Source organism: Pieris brassicae, chromosome 3 (genome assembly GCF_905147105.1).
Source record: "Pieris brassicae chromosome 3, ilPieBrab1.1, whole genome shotgun sequence".
Lineage (NCBI taxonomy): Eukaryota > Metazoa > Arthropoda > Insecta > Lepidoptera > Pieridae > Pieris > Pieris brassicae.
The window spans coordinates 20,630,462-20,641,712 of NC_059667.1; the positions used below are offsets into that span (position 1 = coordinate 20,630,462).

The following is an 11,251-nucleotide window of genomic DNA, read 5'->3' on the forward strand; positions in this document are numbered from 1 at the left end:
GACATTTCACCGGGTTTTGGCGCGAACACCGCTCGCTGCCACAGAAAATTTATCCAACAAAGTTACGCGACAGTTAATACTCTATTTTAATATTTTAGTGAAAAGAAAAAGTTTGGTGACTTTGTGACCTGTGTAATCGGTTTATTTTAGTGTTGCGGCGTGAAAATCTAGTTTTAATACAATTATTACAGGTATTATTTGCGAGTGTTCCATATTATATCACGTAGATATATTTTAAGGAATTAAGTATTAAGGCTAAATGAGGGTTTTATTTAAACTAATATTTTGTCAATAGTAATTTAAAAACGTTGATCATCATTTCCGACGATGATATTTTGGAAAAATTTAAGGGGTAAATAATATAAACCAAACGTAGTGGATTATATTAGATTATATTTATGTAATGTTATATAATTCTCAAGAAAAGTTATAATGTTATTATCAAGATTCCGGTGTCATTTCTAATGCGGAAACGGTGCGGAAAATGTGACAAAAAATTACATCTAGAGACGCAACACAGTCCCTTACATAAATTATGACTATCATTGTTTGTCTATACTTCTTTTTATTATCTATATAATATTTTGTTGCTGGTGTTACATAATTAAAAAGAAATTAAAATTAAACGAACATGTACATCGTCTCGTCTAATTCTTGCCTGGATTGACATTGTACTCTTAATGTAGGAACTATTAGGTCTAATCCGGGTACGACTTATAAAATTACTAATTTATTGCGGTTTCATAAACCTGCAAGTCTTAATAATGAAATTGCCCAACTTCTTCGCAGCAAGATATTTTAGAGTCCATTGTTCCGAAAATTACAACACGTAAAAGTTGTCTGGAGGTCAAGAATTTTAAATTTTTATCGATAAATATACTTATTCTATAGTGAACTAAAAATAATACCGCTTTTATTATTTGTTCTGTTAATACTTACGTGGTTTCGTTTTTTGGTAACAATCATTAAATTTCAGTTTAATGCGGAGCGGAGTGAATTAAGTGCATTTAAAGAAAATTATCATTATGGTTTTAAGATAGAAATGTAGAATCAGTACGTCGAATATATTATTTAACTCGTATACTAACAGCTAAAAGTTTCACGTTGGAAGTTGATTCACGTTGGAATAAAAATTGCTTCAAGTTCGTAGAATAAAGATAGCTGATAAACACTACAACAACGGCGGGTTATGGATTGCATACAAAATAAAAATCTTGTCATGAGAATTTATGAAGTTAATAATGCCAGTCTAAGCTAAAACAAATTAAAAAGGAGCCGACAGAGGTATTGGCCCCAAAGCTCTATTTAAAACTCTGTTATTATTCCATATTTTTGATATTTTTTAACTCTTATAAAAATCGCTGAGTTAATAAATAATATAGTGAAATAATCGAAATAATCAGAAAATACGAAGTTATTTTGTGTCGAAAATACAAAGAACAGGATTAAAAGTAGCCTCTCAATTTGAGCCCATATGGGTAATTCATGGCTTGATTAATGAATATTTTTTCTGTAATAGGATAATAAATTTGTCATCAATCTTAACCACCATGGCCCCAATGCCAATAATTGCCCCCGTCAGTTAAATGTCAAGGCAATCTTGGCCATTATTGAGTGCCTCTCCTAACTTCGATTGAAAAAATATAAGTTCAATGCCTCGGCACGAATTTTATGGTAACTTTTGACTTCAATGTCTAAAGCGCTTCTTTTCTTGAGATTAGGTTCGTTTCTCTCAGTTAAAACGCAGTATTAGGTTCTAATTAAAAGAAAGAAATAAAGTAAAAGTAACAAGAAAACAAAGAACCACAAAAGAAAAGTATGAAGAGAAGCACGCTGGAGCTTCACATTGTTGTTGACATCGGCAGGTGCCGTCGAACAGCACAGGAATGAAACTCCTTTCCCCCTTCCATAGACAGTTTAATATAGGCTCAATCCAGCCGTTAAGTAGGCATTTTACGTGGCCAAATTTGTGTCCAGTTCTGTATAAAAAAAAACAAAAACAATTAACTAATAAAAGATATTATTTTATTTAACGTATTAACTTGCTATATTGTTAATTGACATTACAAAAGCAAAAAATCTGATATATAAAAAACCGAAAATAATTCCAACGCAAAATAGAGTTACTTTAAAACATGATTTTTTTAAGAAGCAAACAACGAATTTGCAACTAAACAAATATGTTACCACACTTTGCAAAGGTCGGTTAGTTTTGATTTGTCAATCACCTTCGATAATTTAACAAAAACATAGTTATGATGAAATATATTGACTGCTTTGTTTGTTCATCTTCTAAAGGTCAATATTCTGGTTTGTTTTTCAACGACTTTATCAATTCTTTTTGAAAATTTAGATAGACATAGATCCTAACCGTCTCTACGCTCAGATTTAAGGTATTTACGTTAAACATATTACTTTACTATGAAAAGGTAAAGGAGAGATATTCTTTTTATTGTTCTAAACTAAATTGCAATAGTTAATATAAATAATTTTTAATTAAAAATCACTATAAATTAAGTTCTGATGCAAATTGAATTGGTTTGGCCCTTCAGTTAAAAAGATTGTGTTTTTGTAAGCGTACGGCAACAGCTGACCTCCTTACGGACTCCTGTGAGGTCTAGTGGTACTCTGTAACTTCCAATAACACTAGCGACTCCGATGTTTTTGTATGGAAATTGGATATAGTTTTCTCAATTTCTGTAACGCTGTCGCAAGCCTTGGATTTCACGGTGCAAAAACTAAAAATACTATCGCTATTGGGAGTTCCAAAATACAGAGGCTATTCACTTGCTTGTTTCTACAAAAAATGATCAAAAAACAGACATAGAAATATTTGTGTTATCCCATAGGAGGGTACGGTAAAAATCTTTATTTATTTTAGCTTCGTTACCTTATATAAAAAAGCATGTTACATAAAGTTATTAGGCAACGCGAGGCCTTATGAAACAATAAAAAAAAGAAATACTGAGAGAGGGTACAAGAATTGCATAATTAATTAACAAAAAATAACGTAATACTAACTAAATATAACTAAAATAAAGTAATTATGAAATAATAATAATAATTTAAACAAAAATGATAATCCTAGGGTTAATGTCACAATTAATTTTAATTATTACGAGGCCGAAGATCAATATGATTTTTAAATAAATTGAAAGACTGATTTCGTCTGATATCAAGAGGTAAGGAGTTCCAAAGGAGGACTGTGCACAGTAAAGCGGGAGTGATAGAATTCAGTTTTATGAGTAGGGGTTTCAAGAAGTAGATTGTCAAGGGAACGCAAATCAAAACTACCGCCAGAGAGGAACACAAAATTTTGCTTTTAGTTACTAGAAGATTTAGGATTAATTACACATTATAGAGAAGTTGTAAAATGTGCGTCTAACGCTGCAATCGAATAGGTAGCCATTAAGCTTTCCTCGGAACTCCGAAATATGGTCAAATTTACACAGTCCAAATATGAATCTTATGTATAAATTTTACAAACACTCCAACTTATAAAGCTGCAATTCAGTTAAATCTGGATAACACACATCACCGTAATCAAGAATAGAAAGTAGAAGAGATTGAGAAAGGGAAATTTTAGTGGACTGTAATTAGACTGTTTTGACCCACGTAACCTGTAGCCAGTTATACAGATCACAGATGATCTAAAGCAGTGACTGGTCCAAAAGGAAAAAGGAACAAAGGAAGACCAATAGAGCGATTGGCTAACGGGAAAGAGAGAGTAGCTGGAAGAAATTGGACGAAGATATAGATTAGGGTGGAAAAAGTTGGAAAAGGCCTTCTCTCGGACATCTCATCGTAGTTAAAATTGTATTTATATTATTATTATAATATTAATTGTATTTATATTAGGCTTATTATTATAACTTTACCTAATATCTCGGAAATATTTTCGTCATCCTCCCACATGTATAGCTTACTTGTTATTCCGACATTACTCGGTATTAAGTAAGTATCAAGCTTGTAACTTAAACAGGTTGTTTACGTAAGTTATCTAGACATACCCTTACATAAAACTTACTTATGAAATTCAGCCCTTTATAACGCATTGGTAATAAAACACAGACAGTGCCTGGCTTATTTTTTGAATGGCTTGAGAGTGATCTTTAAACCTGGTGATGTAGGACTTGGATAAGTGAAAAATCTTATGATTGTAATGAGTTCTCAATAATAGCAATTCCCGGCACTTATTCATAGAAATACGTCTGTTGGCGGGACATGTTAAAAAGGGTTGGATTCCAGGAATTTTGATGTTTACCTCTATAATTGGGAGATCAATTCCCACTATAAAAAATAACTTATTAGGTCGGGACAGGTTTCGACACGTTGTTTACAAACATTTTAATTTCTTTCGCGCCTGCTTCGAGTGTCAATGCTATCTCAGGGTACATACAATTAAGGTAATGAAATGTATAAAATGTCCAAACGTAAATATAACACATTATCTAAAGATTGAAGTTTTTCTCAGGTTATAATTGTGGAGAGTCAGTAAATTTTGGCCGCTATAAGGCAGTGAGACAACTATAATTTAAACTTGTCTAATTGGGAAACTGGACACATAAAACCCGATTTAAATGATACGCTTGATACCCCTAAGATACCTTAAGAGGCATTAAAATCCATATTACCCCGGCTTCACTATATATTTATAATTATATATGTTTGTCACCTAAAATAGGATAGATTTTAATACATTATTAGTTTAGATTTTAATGTTATACGAAACATGAGTTTGTTTAAATTATTACTACAAATATATTGTAGATTTACATGATTAAATAGTAATTAAGGACACTATTCACGAGAATTTAATGAAAAATCCAGCTACACGAAACCAAACCGGTTTTGACAATTGTGTTTTTGACTCTACGTCATTTAGTATTTATGATAATCATGCTAATAGTTTTTCTTTTACATTGCATGCAAACACGGAGGGCTAATTATATTAACTAAATTTCAATTCAAAATAAACGTATACGCTTGTTCAATATACACTCTTAAGCATAGTATAGTATTAAGTGTTAAAAGAAACAAATATGTATATATATAACACATATAATGTAAAGGTTAATTTGGAATGGTATAGCGTAAAACATGTTAAAATCAAGAGATATCTATTAGACGTAAAAAAAATATTAATATGAATAAGCATTATATTTTGCTATGTTTATGTGAAGGTTATAAACATCAAACATAATTAAACACTAAAAATTCATTTGAGCAACATTAAGTAATCATTCAGTCCAATAGCTTTGTAGTTCAATGACAAAAATATTTTCAGATGGATTCGAGATGTACCACAAGGTGAGGCGAAAAATGTACTACATTTTGGGAGCCATTTTATTTTTATTAGGACTATCATTCGCTCTGCCGATAGCTTTAGACATACCAGAGTCTTCGAAAAATGATATTGATAATGATATCATTGATTTCGATGAAGAATATTCTATGAAATATAATAAACAATATGGTATTTTGCCATGGAATTCTGCTGAGTTTAATAAAGAGTCGTATAAATATGTCATAGACAATGCGACTAAAGATTACGATGAAAAAAGTAAAACGGAACATCCAACCACAACAGGAAAGGATGAATTAAATGTTATACCATTAGAACTAATTAGTACTACTGAAAGTTCAAGAGACGAAATAACAACGGAAGACTTGACCGTAATACCTTTATCATCTACTGAAAAAACTAGTGTTTTATTTAATGAAACTGAAATTATAGTTGTATCAACAGAAAAGTCCGATGATTTCAATTCCACAACAGACTTTTATGAATTGACTACAAGTGATATACCAGTTATAAATGATAGTTTAAGTTTAAATAATAATGCTGTAGAAATAACCACCGAATTTACACCGACCAATTTTACCACAGAGTTTATTAAAGAATCAATTACAATAACGACAAATACAGCATCATTAAATAATTCCAAAACTAGACAAACAAATTTCACTGAAACAAGTAATGCAACAATCACTGATAGAGATATAGAAAGTGCAGAAATACTGGATGTTCCCCTGTTCACGGAATTAGATACCGAAGAACAGGAAGTGCCAGAAGATTACTATGACAATAAAGATATTGTGCCAACTCCAACGCCTAAGACTGATGCACTTTCAGTAATCTTTGGCTTTGCTGGTAGCGTTGTAGAAGGTGTTGTTGATAGTGTGGCGGAACGAATTTTCCCCAAGACTTTATATGATCTGTTAAAGCGAATGCAGAAACAGAATGAAGCGCTAGAAGCAGAAAGATTAAGAAGTAGAGAGGAGAATGGTGGAATTGGTAAGTCTAAGGTATATTGTAGTATTAGATTTTTGATTGCTCGTTTTCTAAGATTATGATAATTCACTCATAATCGTTTATTTCAGGTCAATTTACACGGGGCGTCATTAAATCCATATCCAATGGTCTCACTAGGCCGTTGAGTCAGCTAATGGCAGGTGCCAGAGACATAGGGTCTTTGGATAGTGATCGTGGCTTCGTCAGTAGTCTAGCATCTGGTGTCACCAGCGTGGCAGATGCTGCTAATTCTATGCTTGATACGTTCAAGGATCGAGTACAAGCTATTTATCCAGGTAAACATTATTTAAGTCATTCAAAACGTGCACAGACTATAAATGAAAAATATTTATAACAAACCTCCATCTACTTCTAGGGACATAACGCTGACTTATTATAAATTACAATAAATTAACAAAATATACCTGAACGTGACGTTTCATCCAGTCCTGACTAACTTTAGTCACTTTTCAGGGACTCTTTGGTGCGGAGACGGCCACTCAGCCCAGGCTAGGTCCAGTGATTTGGGGCTCTTCTTCTTCACGGATACCTGCTGTAGACAGCATGATTCCTGTAAGCTATACATTCCAGCGGGAGAGACGAAATTTGGATTGACTAATACTGGTCTATTTACGAGGTCAGTTGAAGTTTTTTTTATATCTATGTTAAGTCATGTTCTTGCTAATAAGGTAGGTACTGTTTTTTTACCATTTCAATTATTCTCTATAATATATATATATATAATATTGTATGTGTGGTTGTTGAATGAAAGAATTCTTAAAGACAAACTTAATTAATATAACATTTTTGTGCATTGATGATATATCATCTGTTTAAGTCGCTAATATGTAACCAAGAATAATAAATAAAATTTCAGAAGTGTAAAAAATATATATTGATCAGTGAGACCTATTCTTCCGTGAGAACTAGATACCATGATCGGGTTATCCTCACTGTACACAACTTGTCACCAACTTATCCTCAAATTCCGTCTATATGTGTGATGATTAATCAGAAAAATATAATAAAATAATGTATATAAAGGGTATTGCAATTTAAAGCAATAAGTAAATCTAAAACATAACGTAATTGCATATACGTTTGTAAGAAATAAAGATTTATTCAATCAATTATATAGAAGATATTTAGCACAAAGTTGATTAATAAAAGCAGACTTTCGATTAAAATCGCTAAACATTTACTGACAAGGTTAATGACCGCTTCCTAGAAATAGATTGCAAATTTTTAAACCATAGAATTTATTGAGCATAAAATTCCACTTAAATTTGTTAATATTTTACATCACAATTTACAACACTTGCATAAAGGCCATTTAACAATACCCAAATCTTGTTTTAGAATCTAGTGTAATTTACATACGTTCGTTAAAGTCACACGATATAACATTGACCCACTTATTTAAGTTAAATACATTAAAGTTCAAAATTCTTCCACTATTTTGGTATTTGTTACAGTAGACATTTCTAAACTGAACCCTTAACGAACTGCTAATTGATATTTAGAGGGCTGTGTGTACCCACGAAAAATACTTCGAGTGCTTCGATGACAAACATTTGTTTTATTTTATAAGATCTTACTGACGCGAACCTATAATATTTTAATATTAATTGATAAATTGATAAATTGATATTTATCAATAAATTTTAATTAAAGAAGAATAATTATCATACTGTAATGTAACGAATCAATTAATTTGAATTGTTATTTTATTAAACTACCTACAAAAAGATCTAAAATGATTCGAAATATAAAATAAAATATTCTAACGCAAGTTTTCTGTCCTGTCAAGGATGAATATAATTAATTAACGCTTTATATAATAAAGCAACACCTTGTTGTTTGCAACAGTTGCCAAAAACAAGAAAATGAATGAAATAAGATCAGTTTGGCATACTTTCACTGACGTTGCATAAGATGTTATATAAGTTACAAGCGTTGCACTTCCGAATAACTTTGTCAACGAGAAATGCCGGCAGATGGTTATCGTCGGTTTTTACTGTTATTTAAATATTTGTAAGTTGCGGTGTTAAGCAACATCGAAGTACCAATGCATAATTGTGCTAATGTGATAAGCATAATTGTTATAATTTACATTTACAGAAATAGGTTCATAGATATTTAATCTCAAAAAGGGTTACAAGAAACTCTTCTATGAGATTATATAAAAAATTAAAAAGTATTTATGTTATACCGTGAGCTAGCGCCTGTGGATCAACCAAATACTCTTAATATATAGACAATATATTATGCTTAAGAAGTTTTTTTAAGGTGGGCATGCTCTTGACAATATTAGCTATTTAAAAATAGTGCTGCCTTTAAGTTAGTCGAACTTATTCCACAACGCAAAGCCAATAACAGAAAATGTCAGTCTTGGGTATTTGAGTCGACATAATATCTTCAGTGTCAGAAATCTTCTGGTACTCCCTGCTCTTCGGTATCGAATTTGTGACTATCATTTATCCACAGTTATTTGTCCGTTCTATTCGAAATTTAGTATATTTTAAATATAAAACATAACTGTTATTGTAACATAATATGCAAGTCCCCCTGACTATTTCTGAGTTGTAGTGAACAATATTATGGTCTATATTGATACTGTAATTCTAGGAACGCGCTCATTTACAGTCCACAACGGGGAACTTTGTCTGTACACAATGTGATAGAGATAAATAGGTTTTTGGATTACAATTGTCGCTGTTAAACCTAAAGCTTTAAGTGATTAATTCTATAAATTATGTCCCAGATCGCACTGCAGCTGCGACGCCAAGTTCCGGGAATGCCTAAAAAAGACCAACTCGCTCGTTTCTTCTCAGATTGGACTAACTTATTTCAACGTGCTTGGCCCACAATGCTTCAGACGAGCACATCCCATCGTTAAATGTGTGAGAAGGACCAGGTAGGAACTCTATGATACAATTAGTACTGTGTTCTGTTCCAAGCCGATAAAGAGGGTTTAGATACCGGCAAACATCTTGAACAAATCTCCTTGCCTGCGCAGAACGAATTTTTAGGGAGGGGGGCGGTGGTGCGCGGCGGTGGGTGAGTGACGTGTCTTCCTTCCGTCCCGCAAACTTTCCCCTACTCCCTTGTTTAATGTTCAAGAAGTTTGCCGGTATCTGTATATAAGTTTAAAAACAAGTTTATTCTATTTAAAATGTATATTTCATATAAGGTTAATAGTTTCCATAGCTCATGCACTTACAAGTATTACAGGAACGCCACAGTCAACGTTATCGAAGTCGTGGACAGGGCCTCATATAACATCCAGTGCCTTCATCGGCACTAACTAATGAGCTCCAGATTGCATATGTTTCAATTTGTGGACAAGTAGGTGATCAGCCTTCTATGCCGAACACCTATCGTAGGACTACTATGGACATTAACCGTACAAGCATGACTTCACATGAAAAAACTAACAACCAGGGTTTTTTTGTGTGTTCTGTGGCCATCTTTTGTCTCTCTAATACTGTCTTTGATTATAGATTGACCGGCCAAAAGTGTGAAGAATATGAGTTGGACTACACCAAACCCAAAATGTGGCAGTGGTTTGACAACGAGAGCTATTAAAAGAAACATTTTTATAAGCATGAAAAGTCAAGATAAATACGTAATAATTGCCATTTATATAACTTAAAAGGAAAACGTTTTTTTACGAGACATTAGAGATTCCAAGGAACTAAATATAAATATCAGCTCAGCAGTTGGTTGGTTAGCAAGCTTTACAATCTGTGTTGCTAGATCCTATTCGGTACCGTGACCAGCGATAAATACTGCACATGACCTTTATGAGAGACAAATTGAAAATTTTGACAGCTCTATAGTTCACGCAATTAAAACCAAACAATAATGAATTTGGTTTTTAATTTAAATTCTCATAAACGATAACTATAATAATTGCTGGATGTAAAAAATTGTCTGTATTCGGTAATGCGATGCCTAATGTATAATATTTACAGCCGGATTTCGTATTTTACAGTGTTAGAGGTTACAGTGCGTGTTGCTACTGTATTATATTACCATAAAATAAATAAATCATAGGCGCTACAACCTTTTTAGTTTTGGGCCTCAGATTCCCGTATCTGTTTCATGATCATGTGATCGTTATTAGGAATGATCAGCCTTCTGTGCCTGTCAAACGCCGTCGACTTTTGAGTCTAAGGCAAGCCGGTTTTGAAGTTCGACCGAATGTTATAGAGTCCATTGGTGCATGGCCGAAAATCGAACCTACGACCTCAGGGAAGAGAGTCGCACGCAGAAGCCACTAGGCCAACACTACTCTTTCTTATAATGACCATATAAAGTTATAATTTATTCGTAATCTGACATCATTTAACCGTAATGTAACAGATGTTAAGTACTATCGTACTAGTTTACCAATTGAATCGATTTAAATATATTCTTTCGGATAAATGTCAACTGCCATATCCTCCCTTAATGAGTTGATAACTATTTTGGTATCAAATTCTAGAGAGATTATTCTTGATATATATGACGAATAAATAATTGTTTTGGGTTGTAAGGCACAGAACTTTGATATTATTTTTACGATTTCACATAACCTGAGTTAAGAATGAAAAAATACATGAATAGAATAATTAGGCAGTTATGAAGTTACGTTAATAATATTGTTAAATTTAGTCGTTTTTTAATACTGATTCGTGTACAAAGTGTAATTTTAATAAATAAGAATTTAACTCTTTCAAATAGTTTCATTTCAAACTACGTACGACTAATTATAAGCGTAAAGCGTTGTTTGGTACAAAGACAGTTCGTGTGTCACAAGCCAAGTATTACCAAAACATTTCAATAATGGTAATTTTATAATCGACTGGAAAATCCTATATTAGGCTTAGCTGTTACTAAAGAGTTACGTACAGTATATAGAGTATTTACTTTGCTATAATTCGATTTATGAACATTTGAATGTGACCTGAC

The 11,251-nt window shown here is 32.5% G+C and overlaps 1 protein-coding gene across 2 annotated transcripts; it reads left to right on the top strand.

The window, feature by feature from the left end:
• Positions 1-25: 25 nt before the first annotated feature.
• LOC123707076 lies at positions 26-10,406 on the top strand. 2 transcript variants are annotated; one of them, XM_045656856.1, is made up of 6 exons: positions 26-223; positions 5,288-6,298; positions 6,385-6,591; positions 6,770-6,932; positions 9,060-9,212; positions 9,799-10,406. In XM_045656856.1, the coding sequence occupies exons 2-6, from the start codon at positions 5,299-5,301 to the stop codon at positions 9,881-9,883; spliced, it is 1,608 nt and encodes a 535-aa protein (XP_045512812.1). In that variant the 5' UTR covers positions 26-223; positions 5,288-5,298; the 3' UTR covers positions 9,884-10,406. The 2 variants fall into 2 exon arrangements, with proteins under 2 accessions (XP_045512812.1, XP_045512811.1); XM_045656855.1 differs by having other exon boundaries at positions 26-191.
• Positions 10,407-11,251: the final 845 nt, after the last annotated feature.